Source organism: Sinocyclocheilus anshuiensis, unplaced genomic scaffold (genome assembly GCF_001515605.1).
Source record: "Sinocyclocheilus anshuiensis isolate Anshui unplaced genomic scaffold, SAMN03320099.WGS_v1.1 scaffold403, whole genome shotgun sequence".
NCBI classification, from domain to species: domain Eukaryota; kingdom Metazoa; phylum Chordata; class Actinopteri; order Cypriniformes; family Cyprinidae; genus Sinocyclocheilus; species Sinocyclocheilus anshuiensis.
Genome location: NW_015552553.1, coordinates 45,840 through 69,116, shown reverse-complemented (window position 1 = coordinate 69,116; position 23,277 = coordinate 45,840). Strand labels below are relative to the sequence as shown.

At 36.1% G+C, this 23,277-nt stretch overlaps 1 protein-coding gene across 1 annotated transcript in view; it reads right to left on the bottom strand.

Moving 5' to 3' along the window:
• Positions 1-16,671: 16,671 nt before the first annotated feature.
• LOC107664527 (ruvB-like 2) overlaps positions 16,672-23,277 on the bottom strand; it is an 11,570-nt gene continuing 4,964 nt past the window's right edge. The window contains exons 6-15 of the mRNA XM_016455120.1: positions 22,029-22,095; positions 21,345-21,451; positions 20,825-20,918; positions 20,599-20,722; positions 20,360-20,454; positions 19,213-19,331; positions 18,024-18,143; positions 17,804-17,933; positions 17,597-17,711; positions 16,672-16,940 (exon numbers count right to left, since the gene is read on the bottom strand). Of these exons, the coding sequence (XP_016310606.1) occupies positions 16,915-16,940; positions 17,597-17,711; positions 17,804-17,933; positions 18,024-18,143; positions 19,213-19,331; positions 20,360-20,454; positions 20,599-20,722; positions 20,825-20,918; positions 21,345-21,451; positions 22,029-22,095 (997 nt within the window). The 3' untranslated portion in view covers positions 16,672-16,914. The remainder of the gene's footprint in view (positions 16,941-17,596; positions 17,712-17,803; positions 17,934-18,023; positions 18,144-19,212; positions 19,332-20,359; positions 20,455-20,598; positions 20,723-20,824; positions 20,919-21,344; positions 21,452-22,028; positions 22,096-23,277) is intronic.

Here is a 23,277-nt window from a genome sequence, read left to right as displayed (position 1 = left end):
ACATGAGACAATATATATTTTGAAGAGCTGTTTTTCTGCTTTACTGTAAAAGACAAAACCACCCCATTGATTTTTATTGTATTCAGAAAAAACGGTATTCAAAATATATTCTTTTGTGTTCCAGAAGAAAGTAAGTCATACAGATATGGAAGGACATGAGGGTGAGTAAATGAATTTTATTTTCTGGGTGAACGATCCCTTTAATAACTTGCTTAGAGCAGAAACGACTCTGGAGGTCTTGAAAAGTTACATACAAAATAAATAATTTTCACTTAGTCTTAAATTTCAAGCAACAGCACATAACACACAGGCAATGTTTATGCTGACACAGATCATCCATTTGACACCTGAATGTAGCATCTAGTACAACATTTAATACCTACTGTAAATACAAAAACATGCAGTGAACGCCTAAAAACTAGTTTGTAAATAATTAGTATGAGGGTATGTAAGGTGATTGAAGCTTCACAAGTCTGCAACATTAGAAAGAAAAACTTGCCCTGCACTAGAGTACACCAGCAGCTGAAAAACATAAAAGACATAATCTGTGGAGAGCCGCATGATATTCGCTGTCTGACTATGAATGAAGTCATTCTGCGCACGTTTTAGTGCAGTCAGCGTATTTGCTATTCCTCCTCAAACGCCAGAGACCAATACAAAAGGTCAAAGCTAAGAATAGCACCCTACAACACAAATTCAGCATAATAACACGTGCTTAGCTTAAAAGCACACTTCATTAAATATAGAGACAAAAAGGGAAGACACCACACTCTCTGTCTTTACTCATTAATAAAATGGGAAAGAAAGACAGAGAATAGCAGATGAGAACAGACAGATCTCCTATCTAAAAATAAAGCCCTGGGGACAAATTCAAACCCGTTCACAGAATCATGCTTTCAACATAATGGAGGCATCCAACCGTATTTCTTCAATAAAAAGAAGAACTGCTTTTACGGATGTGGTTTCTAAAGTCAGACAGAACAGCAATATGAACAGCTGAGGCCTATTCGACAATTAAATAAATATGTGGACATGAAAAATTATTTTATATTCTTACCTGAATATTATCTTAAAGTTTTCACTAAGAACACAATGTTTGCATTCCACTGCGTCTTTTACCATGTTTTTCTATGTAAACATGCGATAGACATTGAGCTTGGTTCTCGCGCATGACACGTGGTTCAAAAAACGCGGGCTGGACATTGCTAGTTCATTAAATATTTTATATTCTTACCTGAATATTATCTTAGCGCTCACCTAACATGTGCAAACATGTAAATGTGCAATACCCAGCACTATTTATGCTCATATTTAATATATTCTTGTGTACATTATTGCATTCTTGTATATTTCTTCTTCTTCTTATTATTATTATAACTGGAAGACTGGATGAGCAGTCTGAGATGCAGTGATGACATGGATGACTGGCATGACACGGATGCCACAACTGACCAATCAGAGTTAAGTATTTCAGAATGTAATAAAAGATAATAATAAAAGATATTACAACAGTCAAAAGCAGATAGAAACAGAAGAATACAGGTAAACAGCAGAACATATCTAATAAAAGATAATAATAAAATATATTACAACAGTCAAAAGCAGATAGAAACAGAAGAATACAGGTAAACAGCAGAACACAGCACTCTCATTATGAACTCATTATCTTTAGCACTAATGCAATTAAGAAGCTTATAAGCTTGGTAATTCAGACTGACATGCTAAATTAATTGCCAGTTTAAAAATTACTTTTAATTTTCATGCCACCTTGAAACACATTCATTCACTCATTCACTTATGAGCACGACATGGACTGCAGTGTAATGCAATGTGTTGGTTAGGCCTATAACATTTGTTGTAGAGGAGTGTGTTTGATGGACAAAGATGCACAACCTAATTAAGTTGCTAATGGCATCTTTAGCACCAATGTTTAGGATGGATTGTGAATGGAGGAGAAGTGTGTGATGGAGAAGTGTGTCTCGCTTCAGGCTTTTAAATTTATGAAAGCCTCATGGTGTGTTTTAGGGCCATTTGTGAATTCTCGCTTCCACGCACACTGGCTCTGCATCTTCAAACACAGACTGATCTCACTAATCAGCTGCAGTGCGCCACTCTAACAAGACTCAAGTTCACATTCTCTGCACTCATTCATTTTCGTGGTTTTTCCCATTCATCATGATGCACATGCATCTTAATGAACACAGCATGCTACATGTGACTCATTTAGCACTTCATGAGCTCCTGCAGTGGAATCGACCAACTAGAGCATGTACGTATAGCCTACTCAACATACAACATACATACCTACTCAACATTCTGTTGTTATTGTTTATAGGAATAAAAGCTTAAATCGTGCCAGTAGCTCCAAGATTTTCTCATGTTTAAAAAAGCTTGGCCTAAAATTAGTGCATGTATACATCAAAAACAATCGTTTTGTTAAAATCTGTGTATATAGCTACACACACATAAACTTATAAACACATATTTTATATTTTAGTTTGTGATGTTTTTAATTTTTTTAAGAACTTAACATAACATATTATGACCAAAAATACATGAAAAAAGTGGAATAATGTAAAATAGTACTGCAATTTAACATAACTATTATTTTAAAATGTGATTTATTTATGAATTCTCAGCCATATATTGTATGATAGTAAACCAAAGAGGCAGCGGCTATTTGCAGTAAGTGTAAATAGCAATAGAGGCTATTTACACTAAATGCAAAAAGCAATAGATGCTATTTACACTAAGTGAAAATAGCAGTATTTTCTTAGCGATATGCTATTTACACTAAGTGTAAATAGCTGTAGATTCTATTTACACTATGTTAAAGTAGCAAGAATTTCAGCTATTTATACTACTTGTTGCAAATAGTGGCAATTAAAATATTCTGTGGGCCAAAGAAACAAAAAGTAAAAACAAGGGTAATTTTAGGGTCAATTTCAAGCTTAAGCAAATAGTTGTTGAGGCATGTGTCAATTTTTGTTTGGTTATTTTGACAAGTCACTCTTTTAAGCTATTTTGCTAGTTAGAGCATTGAATCCATATGTAGAAGCCTCAGAACAGACAATTTAGTTCAAGACCCTTGTTCTCTATTAAAACAGTGCTGAGAAAAGCATATGGAAAGGATAATTCTTCCAAAAACGACACTTCTGTCATCATTTACTCATGTCACTCGAAACATGTATGACTTTCTTTTGTGGATGACAAAAGGAGATATTTTTCAGTGTCTTTTGTACAATGAAAGAACACATGAGACAATATATATTTTGAAGAGCTGTTTTTCTGCTTTACTGTAAAAGACAAAACCACCCCATTGATTTTTATTGTATTCAGAAAAAACGGTATTCAAAATATATTCTTTTGTGTTCCAGAAGAAAGTAAGTCATACAGATATGGAAGGACATGAGGGTGAGTAAATGAATTTTATTTTCTGGGTGAACGATCCCTTTAATAACTTGCTTAGAGCAGAAACGACTCTGGAGGTCTTGAAAAGTTACATACAAAATAAATAATTTTCACTTAGTCTTAAATTTCAAGCAACAGCACATAACACACAGGCAATGTTTATGCTGACACAGATCATCCATTTGACACCTGAATGTAGCATCTAGTACAACATTTAATACCTACTGTAAATACAAAAACATGCAGTGAACGCCTAAAAACTAGTTTGTAAATAATTAGTATGAGGGTATGTAAGGTGATTGAAGCTTCACAAGTCTGCAACATTAGAAAGAAAAACTTGCCCTGCACTAGAGTACACCAGCAGCTGAAAAACATAAAAGACATAATCTGTGGAGAGCCGCATGATATTCGCTGTCTGACTATGAATGAAGTCATTCTGCGCACGTTTTAGTGCAGTCAGCGTATTTGCTATTCCTCCTCAAACGCCAGAGACCAATACAAAAGGTCAAAGCTAAGAATAGCACCCTACAACACAAATTCAGCATAATAACACGTGCTTAGCTTAAAAGCACACTTCATTAAATATAGAGACAAAAAGGGAAGACACCACACTCTCTGTCTTTACTCATTAATAAAATGGGAAAGAAAGACAGAGAATAGCAGATGAGAACAGACAGATCTCCTATCTAAAAATAAAGCCCTGGGGACAAATTCAAACCCGTTCACAGAATCATGCTTTCAACATAATGGAGGCATCCAACCGTATTTCTTCAATAAAAAGAAGAACTGCTTTTACGGATGTGGTTTCTAAAGTCAGACAGAACAGCAATATGAACAGCTGAGGCCTATTCGACAATTAAATAAATATGTGGACATGAAAAATTATTTTATATTCTTACCTGAATATTATCTTAAAGTTTTCACTAAGAACACAATGTTTGCATTCCACTGCGTCTTTTACCATGTTTTTCTATGTAAACATGCGATAGACATTGAGCTTGGTTCTCGCGCATGACACGTGGTTCAAAAAACGCGGGCTGGACATTGCTAGTTCATTAAATATTTTATATTCTTACCTGAATATTATCTTAGCGCTCACCTAACATGTGCAAACATGTAAATGTGCAATACCCAGCACTATTTATGCTCATATTTAATATATTCTTGTGTACATTATTGCATTCTTGTATATTTCTTCTTCTTCTTATTATTATTATAACTGGAAGACTGGATGAGCAGTCTGAGATGCAGTGATGACATGGATGACTGGCATGACACGGATGCCACAACTGACCAATCAGAGTTAAGTATTTCAGAATGTAATAAAAGATAATAATAAAAGATATTACAACAGTCAAAAGCAGATAGAAACAGAAGAATACAGGTAAACAGCAGAACACAGCACTCTCATTATGAACTCATTATCTTTAGCACTAATGCAATTAAGAAGCTTATAAGCTTGGTAATTCAGACTGACATGCTAAATTAATTGCCAGTTTAAAAATTACTTTTAATTTTCATGCCACCTTGAAACACATTCATTCACTCATTCACTTATGAGCACGACATGGACTGCAGTGTAATGCAATGTGTTGGTTAGGCCTATAACATTTGTTGTAGAGGAGTGTGTTTGATGGACAAAGATGCACAACCTAATTAAGTTGCTAATGGCATCTTTAGCACCAATGTTTAGGATGGATTGTGAATGGAGGAGAAGTGTGTGATGGAGAAGTGTGTCTCGCTTCAGGCTTTTAAATTTATGAAAGCCTCATGGTGTGTTTTAGGGCCATTTGTGAATTCTCGCTTCCACGCACACTGGCTCTGCATCTTCAAACACAGACTGATCTCACTAATCAGCTGCAGTGCGCCACTCTAACAAGACTCAAGTTCACATTCTCTGCACTCATTCATTTTCGTGGTTTTTCCCATTCATCATGATGCACATGCATCTTAATGAACACAGCATGCTACATGTGACTCATTTAGCACTTCATGAGCTCCTGCAGTGGAATCGACCAACTAGAGCATGTACGTATAGCCTACTCAACATACAACATACATACCTACTCAACATTCTGTTGTTATTGTTTATAGGAATAAAAGCTTAAATCGTGCCAGTAGCTCCAAGATTTTCTCATGTTTAAAAAAGCTTGGCCTAAAATTAGTGCATGTATACATCAAAAACAATCGTTTTGTTAAAATCTGTGTATATAGCTACACACACATAAACTTATAAACACATATTTTATATTTTAGTTTGTGATGTTTTTAATTTTTTTAAGAACTTAACATAACATATTATGACCAAAAATACATGAAAAAAGTGGAATAATGTAAAATAGTACTGCAATTTAACATAACTATTATTTTAAAATGTGATTTATTTATGAATTCTCAGCCATATATTGTATGATAGTAAACCAAAGAGGCAGCGGCTATTTGCAGTAAGTGTAAATAGCAATAGAGGCTATTTACACTAAATGCAAAAAGCAATAGATGCTATTTACACTAAGTGAAAATAGCAGTATTTTCTTAGCGATATGCTATTTACACTAAGTGTAAATAGCTGTAGATTCTATTTACACTATGTTAAAGTAGCAAGAATTTCAGCTATTTATACTACTTGTTGCAAATAGTGGCAATTATCTGCACCTCAGTATTCTAGTACATTATGAAACAGTATGCAATAATAACGTATTGAGTGTAAATTATAATTTTAATTCAAATTATTAAATGGATGCCACCTTATTGGGACAATAAAGCTCTCCTTACACCTACCCTAACCAATAATTTATTTTCAACTTTTCGATTATTTCCTTCATTTTTACTGAAAATAAAATACCTTTCCGATGTGATATGAGATTTGAAAAAGAAGAAAAAAAGTTTGGAAAAAGGTGGATTTGAACTCGGGCCGATCGCGTCAAAAATGACTACAGCATGGGATTTACCATCTACGCTACTGGAGCTCTTATTAATCTAGTGTCTTTTGTAGTGTTGACTAGCCCAATCACACGCTGGTGGGTGGAGTTAATGTAAATAGCCTCTGCCATTATTTGAATGTACTAGATATTCTATGGCACAACATCATATTCATGTAAAGCAAGAATCGCGCATGCTTCCGTAACAGTGTTATCAACACCTGTCATGCTCATTAATCCATTATTCATGCATAGTTACACATGGCCCCACTCTGCTGATCTGATCTTTTACAGGTTGCGAGGACTTCTCGGTCTCTAAAACATGGAGAGCAAATTTCTTTCTCGGTCACCCAGCTTTCCACACTGACATATCTTTTTGAACTAATTTTCTATCTATGCTGTTTAATGCTACAATAACATTCAGAAGAGAAATATCTCAGTCCCTGGCCATGCCAAAAAGTTCCTTGATGACAAATTGCTTTCCTCCCTCATGAGGAGAGAAGAACACTGCCTCTGTGCGCGGAGGCCTGCTGGGCTCTGACAGATAATATGGCTCCATGCTGAAACTGAGTTTAACCCCAGATCACCTCAAAATATACCTTGCTTTCTCTCTACCTTTCTTTGTTCACCACACAAGCTGTGCAGGAATGCAGATCTGAGTCACTGAGTGTACACATAAGATTCAAAATTTTAACTATTTCAATTTTTTTTTACAATACAAGCAATATAGAGTAAATTTGCACATGGTAGCATTACAATGTAGATTACAAGAAAAACTGCCTAGAGTTGGAATATATACTCTCATTCCAACTATATCTCATATGCAAGGTTTAAAGGGATAGTTCACCCTCAGTTGCTGGTCCCCATTGACCAGTAATAGTATGGGGGAAAACACTATGCAAGTCAATGAGAATCAACTGAAGGTAAACTATCCCTTTAAGTATCCATTTATTTAGATTGTAATAAAAAATCTACAGAAAAATGGAAAAGGTACTGGTAATTCTCTGCCAGGATTTTATCTATTTAAGTTTAATTTTTAACACTAAAACACAACATCAATGCAAAGCATAATTCAAAATGTGGGTAAAACACATGTGAAAAATAAATACAAAAACATTCCTTCATATTAACAGTATAGTACCCTATTTTTACTGACTTTTTTTTTTTTTTTTTAGAGTTTATAATATATAATTAAATATATATCCAGAAAAAAGAAGAATGATCTGACATAGGTCAAATTGTTTTGCAAGTCAATGAGTGCATTTGTTCAGATATTTTAGTTAAACGTCTTAATGTAGAAAATTATTTTCAAAGCATTGCACATTGCAATAATTGCAATATTTGTTAGGGCACTAACCCTGTTTAACCCCTGGTTTTGAATCAACTTTTCTTTTCATAACAAGAATGTAAAATATTTAATGTTAAGCATTTTAATTCCATCAGCATACAACAATTTCAAGATGTAAAAAGACAACTAGTTGAGGCAAATAAGACATCACATATGGACATCAATCATTGTTTCTCTCTATTATTCACACAATCATGTAAAATTGTTTATATAAAGCATTAGCAACTGAGTTTCAAAGCCGGTTGAGCAACATGAACGAGTACAGTGACTCCACATACCACGACCAGCGGTCCTTCAACTCCACCGGTCCTTAACCCCATTACACTTACACTAGTGTAACAATCAGATAAACACTCATTCACAAAGAAAACAACTTGTTACATAACTGAAAGTGATTATATAATTAAGATTATTTACACACATCTACACACAACTCGGCTACTCTATTCTTTCAATTTGAGCCTGCCTTCTAAAGTACCATTATGAAAATTTAGTATGATCAGCCTGGGAGCGATGCAACTGTAATGACAATAGAGAGAGAAGCAAATGAGGGGGGAAACTGTTTACACTGTCTTGTCACACCCCTGCAGCAAAATCTCCCTCTAATACTGCAGCACCAAGATGTGACACACACATCAATGGGAACAAATGGGGGGCTATTCTGGTGATGTGTGTGTGTATGTGTGTGTGTGTGTGTGTGTGTGTGTGTGAATGCACTCTCAGCAGTCTCTTGTAGGCTGCACTTGACTGGGGAAAATTAAAGGATTGCAGCAAAAGCCTTAGATGTAAAGCGAAATAGTGAAGTGAGGTAAAGCCTGTCATTTTAGGCTCAAATTTAAAGTTCACATGGGCTGATGAGTCAAATAATAGACAATAGACCTCAATGACAAGACAAAAAGTGCCATGAGAATTTCAAATTCTAAAGCCAAACAAAACTATCTACTATATCACCCAGTCAGGTAAATTGGGCTTTACTTTGTCAAAAAGTAGTCTTTAGTAGTCAAATTACCTGAATCGACCCAATGCATCTGAGCACATATTTCAATGATCTTCATATTCTAATGAGTATTAGAGTGAACACATTTTATTAATTGCTAATGCAAGCAAGGTGTATTATGCAGTGCATTTAGCATTTCTTATTATCAATGTTGAAAACAGATGTGCTGCTATTTTTGTGAAAATCATAATTTATGTTTCAGGATTCTTTGATGAATAGGAAGCTAAAAAAAAAAACACTTTCAGCCATTTAACTTTCAGCCTCATTTTTCTGTCACTTTTGATCAATTTAACACATCTTTGCTAAATTAATCATTTATTTTAAAAAACATTTACTGATCCCAAATGTGTATATATATATATATATATATATATATATATATATATATATATGTTGTAATCAGTTGACAAACCTCTCAACATAGCGCAAAATCCATGTGAATGGATCAAATTATTGTGATCTTTAAAAGTGCAAATTTATCAATCAGCTGGCTGACCTCTGAACATTGGTCAGGCTCAGGTAGTAATTCTGTCAAGGGGTCGAGACTTGGCTGGTTAGTATAGTGACTACTGAAACTGCATATTCTGTGGGGAAAAAAAACAATTTCTTCAATGATGATCACTGAAAAGTGCTATGACAAAACATTATAGAAACAAAAAATAAAGCCTCATGATTTTGTACAAACCTTGTCAAAATAAGCTATTTTCATTGGGGGAACAAAAATAAAGGAAAATAGAAAAAAGTAAAAAATTAAAAGACCAGCACTGAATTAACTTATGACATAAAATGCCATAATGATAACATCTTCATGTTATAAATATGACTTTTTTCTCATAATTTCATCTTTTTATCTAATAATTATAAACAAGTATGTCGTCATTTCAAATGTTTTTTTCTATAATTATGGGGTTTTTTTTCTTGTGTGGCAGAAATGGTCTTCTACTGTACATTATATGAGACCTCTCTTTGTAAATATGAGAGGAAAAATAGCCAAGAATAAAAATGGAAATGTCAATACCGGTGGTTTTAGAGTGCATTACAGTTTTGTTTTTATACGCATTTAGCTTGCACATTATTTACACACGGTGTCTTTTTCACTGCATTTGGTAAATGTATTATCTACAAAAGAGCTGCACAGTCCTATAATCTGCTACAAATAGATTCCAACACCAAGTGGCTAAATCACACTTTTTATCTGAACCAGAGCAGAAACACTCTGTTTACTTCTCCCTGCTAAATATAACACACCAAGCTGTGTGCGAGCATGAATGAAGCTCAAACATTGCAACTAACTCCTGAGGGGATGATCACAGGCACACACCTGGATGTTTGTGTATCTGCCAGTGCTTGGTGTACATGTGTGTGAATGTTTGGCTACACAGGAGAGTGTGTATTTGTTTGAACAGCACATGTGTAAAAGTACCTTTTGGAGATGACAGCATCCAAACATAGCCAGCATAAGGAGAGAGTAGAGCGAGACTGTGGAGCCAGATGGAGAAAACAGCACAAATTGAAGGAGGCAGGTACTTTCCAAAAGACTGCAATTATTAGAAAGAAGGGAGGAGATAAAGAGATCATGACAGATGCAATAAGAAGGAAAATGATCTTGGAATACTTGCCACAAATAATATCAAGTATACAAAATAATACAACTTTAAGAATAAAAAAAAGAACAGATATTGACATTTTTTGCTTTGCTTGTCCATCTGGGAGGTTGCCAGGACATATCCAGTTTCTACAGCATTCAGAGCATTTTTAGCATATTGCTATGCTGTTGCTAGGGTGTGGTTTCTCACTGGCTCAAGTCAAGTCTCTAGATAAGGCTTGGATCCCTTCATCAGTGTAAATCTTTGGGTTTTAATGCAGGTTTTATTTCTGAGCACCTAATGAGTCAGATCTCTTTGAACAGCTCTGCCTATTAAGCCACATAATTTGAGGCAATATTCATGTCTGTAGCACAAACTATTAAGTATGAATCGCATGTTGAAGTATAAAATTTGGAGACAGAGGTTCATTCACACCCCTAACCCAGTCGGTGCTCTCTCGCAAGCACCACTAATGAGAAAGAGAAGGTAAAGAACAGCAAACGGAGATAGAACAGGGTGTCCTCAGTGAAGACGGATGCTGCAGTTCTCAGAGCTTTATGAAGATGCTTATTTCTAGGGAGAGTAGATGATGACAGCCGCTTAACACATGACAGAATCCGCAGCACACCCTCCTCAGGGAGTTCCTCCCTCTTATACTCATCTGAAATACAGCGAAATACCTGCATTAAAGACCCTTAAACAAAATATAGGGTCATGTTGTCAATGAAGAGTGCATGTGGTGGTTTATTAGCGATTATGTCAGGATGACCCGCACAGACTGATGCAATCTGCCGGAGTCTGAATGTTCAATCCCTGAGCGAGAGCACTCACTGGTACCCCACATAACACACAGATGGACCATGGTGAAGAACAGATTGCTTCATACCTCACTGTCCTCAAATCCAGCAACACACAGCATTGCATAACACACATCCCAGCACAGAGGCCTGGGTATTTACACTTGGTCATTTCATGCATTTTCACTGATCAGACACTGACTGAAGTTTGAATGGAAGACGCATGGAAGGAGACAAAGCTATTAATTCCACAAGAGGTTTTGTTGCTCAGTACTGGCAGCATAGACTTGATCATTGTCGCGTTATAGCTGTGTGGGCGGAGTCGGCGTGGGGGAAAACAGTCCTTTCCCCCTCACTGGAAAAGCATGGTGTTGACTCAGAATGGCCAACATAAAATCATTTCTGCCGCTCGACAGATCAACATACGTATAAAAACGCCATCTTTCCTTTACAGGCTCTCATTTATTTGAACCAATCAACTGAGCCACAGATGCCATGTGACTGATCACTTTTCGTATTTGAGTTCATATAGACTTGATCGGTGTCGCATCATAGCTGTGTGGGCGGAGTCGGCGTGGGAGGAAACAGTCCTTTCCCCCTCATTGGAAAAGCATGGTGTTGACTCAGAATGGCCTACATAAAATAATTTCTTCCGCTCGACAGAGCAACATACGTAGAAAAACTAAGCCGTATTGGGTTGGACTGTCTGTACAGTATCTGTGACTGGACAAACGACCCAACGGAATGGCCAGAGGTGTCGTTTCCCGACATTTTTGTTACCTGATTGAGCAAGAGACAGCTTACTACAAGCCTATACGAGACGGCTCGTGAAAGTAAACATTTGTTGTTTTGTTTTGCTTAATTTTAATAAAGTGAACTTTGTCTTTAACAAAGACTCGAGTAAAACCCTGTCGTACTTTCTTATTGATATACAGGTGCATCTCAATAAATTAGTTCACAATTTGAGTTGAATTACTGAAATAAATGAACTTTTCCACGACATTCTAATTTATTGAGATGCACCTGTATTAAAAAGATTTTTAACATTGACAAAACAGGTAACATAAGGTCCACTGAAGTGCCTTGAAATACGCAGCGTTATTCTATGTGGTGTGTGCTCATGTCAGTCTTATGCACACCCTTTCAAGTAAAGTGTAACCATCATTTTCACAAATACATGCCGTAAAATAAAAAGATAACATGAAAATATGTATATAAAATACCAAAAAAACATGGTTATTGGTTAGTTAACCCATGGTAAAAACAACATGTTTTGCTACACTAACCATATAGTTTAACCATGGTATTTGTAGTAAAACTGTGGTTATTAAGATCTTATACAAATGGTATATTTCTTATACAAATTACATTAACAGAATTTAGACTGATTAAAAGTATCATTAGATTAAAGTAAAACAGTGGCAGGGACATTATTTGACCAAATATAAACCGACCCTTTTGGTATTTCATATTATGGCTCTCGAAAGCCGAATGTCTCTGATTTCATACATGCTATTCTCTGTCTGTTGGTTTAGTCTCTTCTGTGCTTCTGCCGTCTCAGTCTTTCTCCATCTGGTTGTCTGTAAATTGCTTTGACAGTGTTGAAGTCAGGAGCAGGTGAGCATACGATGGCTGCCGTTCATCTCAGGGCTGTTTTTAACACTGCAGCTGTGTTTGGCACCTCAGATAAACTTTTCATTTTTTATGCTGCTGCTTGCAAGCTGCTTGCCCGCAGGGTGATATCAAGATTCAGCTAGTTCAGCTTCTGTGCCGTCGGTAAGACACCCGAGGGCTGTTCCTGCATGGCTGGGCCTACATATGGTCTAATCTTCAGTCTGTGTTTTGCTGGCTCCTTGTCCTTCAGTCATTTCAAGGTGTTATTTCTCACTGCAGTTCTGTGTTGACCACAAGGCACATTAAATTTAATCATAGCCGGTTGTTACTTCACGCTGCTCTTTCCATACGGTGAACGTAAATATTGACTAGATGTTCACATACATAAACAAAAATCTGTCTCTAAACCTTTCTTCTCTTTATTCATAGTTGATCTAGACAAGTACATGATGGAAACTGTTCTAAAGCAGACAAAACTGCATCTCTATATTCATCCTATATGTGTCCTCTTAAGGTGAAATAAAAAACATGTTTACTATAGTTAAACCATGGTAACCACAAATTAACCATGGTTTTGCTACACTAACCATGGTATTTGTAGTAAAACTGTGGTTATAGGCTACAATTGGTAATAAAAACGCCCAAAAAAACATGGTTAGCCTACTATACTTTTACTATAGTAGGCCTAATACCATTGTTAATTTTCGTAAGGGATTGTGTATAATAATATGAAATAAATGTTTTAATAGATTATGACATCACAAAATATCAGGGAGTGAGATTTATTTGATTGTGATGCGAAGGAGGGTTACTGAAAGTCCCATCAGAAATGGGTTGCGGTGCAGGGGGACGGGACGAATGACAGATCATTGCAGGGTAAGTAGTGTAAACTAGCCTATCTGTGCTACTCGCTCACCTCCGGTAGTCCGTCTGTTAACGGTTATGACGTTTTTGTGGGCGTTCCCAGCAATGCCGAACAAGTCTATTATGTAGGGAACACTTATATTTGCAGAGAATGTGACTGGATTTATATTCATTACGCAGAGACATTTTTATTGAAAATCTAAATGGAATGTCACCAATCAGACAGCAATCTGTTCAATCAAGTAAATATGCAAATAAGTGTAAATACTATTAGCAGGCATGCCTTGGTATTAAAATTCTGGATGATGCAATATGGTGATAACCAATCACTTGACAGAATTACAACTGCCACTCAAAAGTCTTGGGCAAGATTAAAAACAAATACAAAGCAAAAATGTATTAAACTGACATTTACAATGTTATAAACGATTGCTACTTCAAAATGCTGTTCTTTTGAACTTTCTATTAATCAACGAATCCTGAAAAAAGTAGCTATATATTTTAAAGGAGAACAATTGTTTTCAACATTGCGAATAAGAAAAATTTCTTGAGCAGCATAATTCAACGGAGACAATTATTCCGCTTATATTAGCTATGGTTGCCACATCTCAAATATTGTTCAGATGTTGTATTTCAAGACTTTCGTCAGTTTTTTTTTTTTTTGTCCTGAAAACGATCTTTTAAGTAGAAATTTCTTACCATGCGTTGCTAATTCCAAAACGTAATCTTAGACCTAGTAAAGAAGGCTTGAGCCGTTGATAGCAGACTAATGCAGTTATTAATAAAGTTATTAGAGAGAGAGCGTAAAGTTATTATATGTGAATTAATTTACCTGCGTCTGTGCATCTCTCAACGATGTTCAGCAGAAGGGTCTAGCGAAACTGTAAGTTCATCTTCTTCAAGAACAGTGCCGATATAGAGTATGTGCTATATGTGCTTTCCGTAAATAATAAAATGTAATTTTGTGGCAAAAGCATGGAAATAATTTGTCATTTTATCTTGTTGCTTACTGTATTTATTTGCCTTTGGTCAGTGTCCTTGTGGCTTTTGGTTCTTTTGCTGTTGCTAAGGACCTTTGGCTTTGAAGTAACTGAAATTGTTTGACGAAGTGATATGGACATGTAATGCGGTCAAGACCTGCCTGGAACTACTTTAACCATGCCTTTACCTTAGAACGCTAGTCAGCCAATCAGATTCAATCATTTAACAGACCCATAGTATAATACCAAATAACTAATATAGCACCGACATTTATTATACATATCAGAAATAGGCTCATAAAGTCAGCTCAGCTTTAATACGCTCATGACACAGTCAGCAGCTGTCATTCAGCCACAAAACTCCATTTCTCCACAGGGTTCTCTTCAGATTTAGACCTCCAGTTTTTATTTTATCATTTTATTTGATAAACTCAAGTCTTTTTCAATATCCCATCATCTCTGCTTTTGCATTATGATTCCAGCAGAAACTTTTGTGATGCCAAAGAAGGGGATGTTGGGAGAGCTGCCCAGATATATGCAGCAGGAGACTGAGAGGGATTTGTGGGATACAGATGACAGATTAATCCTCTGGAGTAAAAGGGAGAGTTATGAAACATCACAAATATCTCAGGTAAGGCAGCTAAGAGGGAGCAGCGAGGCTCCTTTTTCCATTAATCTCTCATGAAAGTGATTTGTATTCCAATAATGCTCCCTTAAAGAGATTTTTCAGCGCACTAGGTACAAAGTCTACAAAGAAGAGGAAGAAAAAGTGGGTCATGATTAGTCAACCTAAGAAAGCAAAAAATAGTTTTTTTTTCCCCTGGCCAGTCTACGACCTAAAATAATCACGCAAGACAAATTCCTCCAGTCCATTAGTCTTAAGAAACAGTCAAGTGTCCCCTTAATGGTAGCGGCTGTAATAACTTTCAGAGATCGCACTGAAGTAACTGGGCCTGGATTCAGTATAGCTTTCCAATGCTTCCCCTTCTCACTGCCATTTATCCTGACATGTTAATAGGCGGTTTTGAATTACGACCTTATCTCTGGGACATTAGAGAGGAACGGAGAGCGTACACACAACCCTCTCAGACCTTTCCAATTTATATACCTTTGATTTAATCTAACTGCCCAGATTCATCCAAAACTCTTTTGAGACAGCCAGCGGCGTCTACTCAATGTGTCTCCAAGGATTATCTCTTATGTTTTCTTCTCCATTTTAAAGTAGTCTGCTGTTTTGTCATGGTTCTTTTTTAACAGACAGACATCCTGTAAATGGAAGGCTATGTTCACTCATGCGGCATATGGAAATGTTGCTTTTTAACCTCAGACATGATGACGACTGTGTGTGGCCCTTCTGCTAAGATTACCCCAAAGAAAAGGTCCACTGTCCATCTATCCCTATATTCATCACACTGTGAATGAGTTGGCTTGTCTTCTGCTTGGTTAGCAAAGACCAAACATCAAAACCTCTAGGTTTCTAAATCTCGCTCTGGTTTTGTCAAGTACATACAATCCTCAATCCATATAAACGTGCACACTGCCAAAATGTTGACAAACATCATCTTAAAGTTTCAAAAGGAGATTAAAACCTTTCAAATTAAAAAGGAAACTTTCTGGTACACTGGTTAAGGTGGAAAAATAGATATACATGATCACTGTCAAGTTACAGAATAAAGAACTGCTTAATGTTGATTAAATACTGCCACCTAGGCGAGTAATGTTGTACTACAACTGATCAGCAGCCTGAGAACAGACATACCAGAACATAAATTAGCTAAAACTATTTAAAAATGTTTTCAGTAATTGAAATCAAGCAGAAACAAGATCAAATATAAATATTTGATGAAAAACAAACAAAAACGTAAATTATAAATGTTGCTTTGCTATTATATAAATACTATAATAGTATATAATAATAAAAAAAAAATTAAAAAAATCGCACTGCTTCTTACACGAACATTAATTAGGCTTGATTCATGAATACTGACAAAGAACATCAGTACTGTAGATGAATCACTCAATTAAAGTAATATCATAAGGAAGTGGATTTTATATACCGATTGTAGAATCTGTGTTGTAGTCATCATCAAGATCAGTGTTTTGTGGGTCATGATGACGACTTTAAAATCAGTATCATTATGCCAGAATTTATGGTCAAATAGTTTTATTTCATCTTTTGGTTGCCATGTTATACAGCCAAACAAGAAGAAATTCTTTTTTTATTCAATGCAAAACATAAAATCTAGCAATACCAAGTAGCAAATAAAGAAAAAGATGACAAAGAAAAGGCTTGAGTGCATGAACACACTCAATTGCCTAAACACTTCTAAGGGACGAGGTCATAAGAGTAAATGGACTTCACAGGAGCAATGAATGGAGACACCTCTTCACAGCTTTTATTATGAGGTGTCCATCTGAGAGGATTCTGAAGGAAGAAACAGAGAGAGGAAGATGTTGTACATCATTTTTAAACCCTAATAGTTTTAAGCAATATCACACTCACACTCGTGCTTTTGTACTGAGCAGTAATTTGGCTGAAGCAACAAAGCTGAAATTCAGCACAACAGCAAGACTGCAAGTGTTATAATGCTTTTATACAACAGCTCTACATATGTATAAAAAAAAAAAACAACATAAAAAATTGTATAAAAAGTTAGATATAGGATATAAAGTAACTTACATTTTAGATATAAAATGCAAATTTCAGAGATAAAATGGCTGTTTGTGGCTCCGCAAATAAAAATAGTTCCAAAAAGGCAAAGCAGGATAAATTGTGGAATGCAACATGGAGACAGACAGTATGTCACGACTGCCACAAACATAGACAAGTGCCATGAAAAGCCCGTGATGTTGGACTATATATCAGCAATCTGAACACTGCTTGTCTAATCAAATAAGACTAAAACTAAAAGTCATGTAATGTACTTTTTGTATAATGTACAACTCTAAAAATACCATTAAAGCATGTGCTTGCTGGAAAAATAAAGGCATTGTAAAGATATGACATATGAGCATGACATATGGGCCCTTGCTGTAAGACCCCCAGGAATCAGGGGCATGAAAAGCAAAGATGAATCTCACGTGTTTCATTGAAGAGGAAGGAGTCCTGGTACTCTTTCATGTACTGTGAGGATCTGGACTCATCCAGGAAGAGAGAGTAGACCCTCTTAATGTCCTCCACTTGGACTTCAGTGCCCTGTGAGAAATGTACAACCACAGTCAGACCAAAAATGCTTCTTATTGTAATTTCTTACAGCACTGGTCACGATACATGTGTGTTGGCATTACCCGGCGTTTGCGGCACACCAGGCCTGCAGTACTGATGAGCTGGATGGCATAACGGAGTGAAGTCTCCTGTCCGATACGTGTTAAAACTGTGTGTGCCTCCTCACTCAGCTCGACATCTTCCTCCTCACAGCTGGAACACAAACACATATGAATGTATGGTGAGAAGTGACAAAAAACCCTTACAATGCTGCATATTATTTAACGTCAAAAATGCTCTCACCGAATCTTCAGGATCTGTCTGGTCTCTTTCTCAGTGTAGGGAGAGGTTGCAATGATCAGCAGACGGTCAAGCATGTCTATGGGAATACCATGAGGACTCTGGTAATTGGTGCCTCTAATACTGTAAAAATGAAACAACAGTGGATGAGCAGAAATTATCCACAATTAATGGTAGTTGATGCATTAAAGTGCCCCTATTATGAATTTTTGAAAATGACCTTTCATGCAGTGTGTAACACAGCTCTAAGTGAATGAAAACATCCTGCAAAGTTTTAAATCTGAAAGTGCACCATGTATAAAGTTAATGTCTCTCAAAAGAAAGAGTCGACTGAATAATTTAAACGAGTCGTTTTTAAAATGAATCCCAAGTCGTTTTGTGTTGACGTCAACATGGCACATTAGCATATTGCCTGCCCACTTGTTGCGCGCGCAGACCTGGGAAAACCTGAACCCCCCTCCCTCAAACACTGTAGCGGATTCCTGTGGATAGCATCATGTCGAGAAGACGCTGTGCTCTGCACTGTGGGTAAATCCGTGTTTTTTTTTACTGCCAAAGGATGAGGCTATGAAGAATCAATGGTTAAAATTCATTTTTACAGCAATACCACAGCAGTATAGCCCCAACCTTGTGTTGTGTCCCCGTCATTTTACTGAAGACTGCTACAGCAACAGTGTTTCCCACAGACTTACACTATATGTGTGGGGGGGCTTCCCCTGTAAGATATATATACCGGTTCACATTTGCGGCTCTGCGTGTTTGCTGCATAAAACCATCAGCCGATTTTTGCGTTGGTCTGAATGAAAATGCAAATTCATTCTTTGCCACTAGGTGCCGCTTTTGGAGCGGTAAAATAGCTGTCTCCCCGGCAACGGCTGTTCACAAAGCAGCATTGCGCTCACAAATGCTGCTTTATCAGGCATTACAAGCATGATGAAATGAAAATGAAATCGACCAATCGGACCAATCATTAGCGTCACGCAAAGGAGGGGTTTGGAAAAATAAATTGTTGAGCGAATCGTTGAGCAAATATGGTAAAAATAAATGCATATAATAAGACAATGAAAGTGTTTTTTGACCTTGCATGTATGTCAACCTGTTGTTGGGGAGTCTCAAAACCAAAATATGAACCTTTTATAACTCATAATAGAGGCACTTTAATGGTAGTTGTTGATGTTGTGTTTGTGTATACCGGGTGATGCCTCGGTTAGTGGCCATGATGAGTACAGGTGATAGATCACTCTCGAGAGCTCGATTCAGGAATGAAAAGCATTCTATGTCCAACATGTGGACCTCATCTATGAAGAGAACCTGCAAGCACAAAAAAGCTTAACATTTCCATTGCAGACATAAATGATCTATATTGTATGATGCCACAGGCTAACAAACCTATCTGAAAAAACATGAGGCATATAAGATGGCAATAATAGTAAATAATGCAGGGTATACTTGGTGGAATACACAAATAAGAAGTTTTTTTTCTTGATTACAACATCCTGTTTGTCAGTTTAAAATCTTTTTTTTTTTAATCAAATATATGATTCCCATTTAGTGAGTAAACAATTTTAAAATAATTATAATCATGCAAATTATTATTTGTATGTTATGAAGAATTGCTTTAATGTGTTTACAGATAAAGTAGTAGATGTGGATGTAATAATTGCAGCCAAGATATATTTTATGCACTTAAGGCATAAAAACTTGGAGGCAATTCTACAGCATTATTTTCTTGATTTATGTATTAGGTTGTTGTTGTTTTAATTGAATAAAACCGAATTAAACTTTCTCTTAAAGTGATCTCTCCCGTGCTTCCGCGTGCGTCACTTCTGAGCGGCGCATGCGCAAAGCCGACCTCCATACGTCATCCACCCAGAACTGCTTCCAGTGTATAACAGTGACCGCAAGCTACATTAAAGTGATGACATAAAGCCGTGTGAGACATTTTTTTTAATGGATGGGCACTTTTTATTTAACTTATTTTGGACTGATGCATGCAACACCCGCTGAGTGCTATGAAACAGCTTGAAAGATCAAAGACCATTTTTAATATAACTCTGACTGATTCGTCTGAAAGAAGAAAGTCATATACACCTTGGATGACTTGAGGGTGAGTAATTTATGGGCTAATTTTCATTTTTGGGTGAACTAACCCTTTAACACTACTTTTAAAAACATGCAGTAGAGAATTAAATGAAAGTCAATGCACTCTTACTTTTTCTGAAAGAGTCAATAGTCAATAGCTGGAAGGTTTTCAATAGAAAAAAAAAAAGGAATTGAAGTAAAAGGCTGGTTCCTCTCCATTGAACAATTCAAAGGTCTTATTTGACTAGCCTGCTTACCCCAGGAATGATCTCAGCTTTGCCTTCCTCTCTCCATTCAGACACCTTAGCATTGATCTGCTCTCGAACCTCTGACTTAATCTCTCCTGTGTCACCTGCAGCACAGACAATCAAACATCAACATCAGCAAACACACAAACATCTACAGATATTTCTTTTCATTCTGAAAGACTAATCAAGGACTAGTTTCACCGAGCATGTCATTATCTAGTCTGTCAGTTTTAAAAAGCATGACAAACCTGAAAATAAGGCCAGGAATCCCTGAGTGCGGCTGTTAATGACGTCAATTTCGTGAAGAGAGACAGTGTGAACAACCTCCTTCCGTTTCTGTAGTTCTCCCTCTGGACATTGCACAAACTGTGTCTGAAATAAACAAAAAAAACAGTGTAAATTAAAACAATAATCTCAGGGAAAAGTTGTCATTGATTGATGGATTCATTTCACAGAGGAAGTGAGAATGTGTACCTGTGCACCCATGGCATCGTAATCTCTTGCTCGAGTAAATGACCGTCCCAGTTTGCTAATCTTTCCTGTGGCTTTATCAATTGTGATCACATCTCTGCAGAATATGAAAAATGTGTCATCCTTTAAGGATATAAGCAGTGGAAAACCTAAAACAATGTGGTTTGGCTTAAGTCTTTTTATGACTTATATGCACTCATCTCACTATATGTACGTGTATATGCATTATATACACACACTACAAACTTACCATAAAGCAAATACATCATCCTTAAGGATCCTTAATGAATAATCTTTTATCAACATTATATGTTTAAAATTAATAATAATAATAATAATAATACAACTCAAGGGCTTATTACTAGAGTTCATATCTCATCTAAGCTCATCAAATGTTTCAGTAATTCAGTTCAGTTGTTACGATTAACACAATTAGTGGGAGAAGCTGGGTGGCAGTCCAGTCTGATCAATTTATTTTATACAGAAAAGGGTATCACAAATTTCAGCTTTATTATCTACCCACCCAGCTTGTACTCTCTCTTTACTGAGGCTCTCAATCATCTTGGTCCCCAGATCATAGATGGTTTCCATCTCTGTCGTCTTCAGCGTGAGCTTCCCCACTTTTGCACCCTTAATACAAATACAGAAAGGAGAAAAAATGATTAATGTCTAACGGAGTTCACTTAGGGACATCTCCTAGCTTCACACTGAGCACTATTTTGGGACCTGAGTCCTACGTTCAACTTATCAACGTAGCTGAAAATTTATTTCTCACTTTCATAATAACAAAAAGTTAATTTCCCACTAAAGAATGATAAATATCTTTAATAACACCTTCCAGCCAAATAAATGTATTGAATTAGAGCGCGTTCAGGAAAGTATGCTGTGTGATGAAATTCTCATTTACTTCAGCTTCTCAACGTACGCCAAATGTTAAAATAACCATGAAATAAAAACAGGCAATTCTTATTCTTAATGGAATAAAAATATTAATTATGTATCCACGACATACATTTTTATTGTTTAAAAAAAAGTTTCACTCGGTCAACCTGTAAACTACAGCTGCCACTGAGTTTAAAAAAAAAGTGTAAACTTATATTAATTAAAATTATTTTAAACAGATGATGAGTCTGGTGCAGTAAGAACAATGGTAACAAAACAGAGAAATTAATTCAGTAAATCTGGCCTATGAAGAGCAGAGACTTACAGTTCCTGTAGCAGGTCTGTCGATCTGAATCTCTACCACCTCTCCTTCAATGATCTCAGTCTCCTCTCTGCCAAACAACAAACACAGAACATGAGCAGTCATGCTATAATTTCTGAAATATGAAATAAACTACATCCTAGAACTCTTAAAAAATAAAACAAAGTAAATGAGTAAACTATTCTTTAAAATCCATAATCAGTAAATCATTTAATATCCATTTGATTACAGCCTACTATCTCCCTTCTTTAATATGTCATACAAGCTTCTTACACCTTTTCCAAATTCAAGCACTTTTTAAGCACTTTCAAGGTGCATTTTCAAGCTTTTCCAGCACTTTAAACTGTGGTAAATTATATGTAATATACACACTTGAGTTTTTCACTATAAATCAGGGCTCGTATTCACAAAACATTTTATCTTACCACTAAGAGTTCTCCTAAATAGCAGTAAAAGTTTTTAGCTAAGAGTTTTCTCTTAAAACCTATTCACAAAGCTGCTGAGACAAACTTTTACTAAGGAATAGACAGAAGTCTTGGATGATGTCAGCATGCTTACTGACTATGCACACAGTGATTGGCTGATAGTCTCTGTCAGAGAGTTATTCAAAGAAATATTGTAGAGCACAATATTATGTTGCCATATTCAAATAAAAGTTTTAAAATAAAAATGTTAATTGCCACATTCAAATAAAGATTTTAAAATGCAGGCTAAGTGTCACTAATTAAACAAGTAGGCTATATATTATGCTAATTGTCAGCCTCTTATGCTTCTTGTAACCAATTAGTCAATATGCATTAGGGCTGCCCTCGACTAAGTATTTTTCTGGTCGACTAGTAGTCGTTCATTTTAAGCATTAGTCGACTATTAGTTGCACTTTTATTAATAAACCATATAAATCATAATAATGAGCCTTTAATTGCCTACATAGCCTAATAAGCACTCAAGCGCACGCAAAAAAAGGCTTGCCACAGCGCACCGGCATATATAATAATTATGAATGTGTTAGGGAAAAACAGCAAGTACACTGCATTAACGTTTTAATAATTCATTGTTACACTACTGCTTTCTGTTTTCGGTTTAAGAGATGAAGTCGGCGACTGACTCGTCATCTACGCAGAATGCGCCTGTATGCATATTTCATACGGATTACATAATCGGAGAATATTTTTTTTCTATTTGAATTGCTTCATTTAAAAGTTTCACTCTCTATAGATATATTTTCCATGTCTGTAATAAGGCAAGCATACAC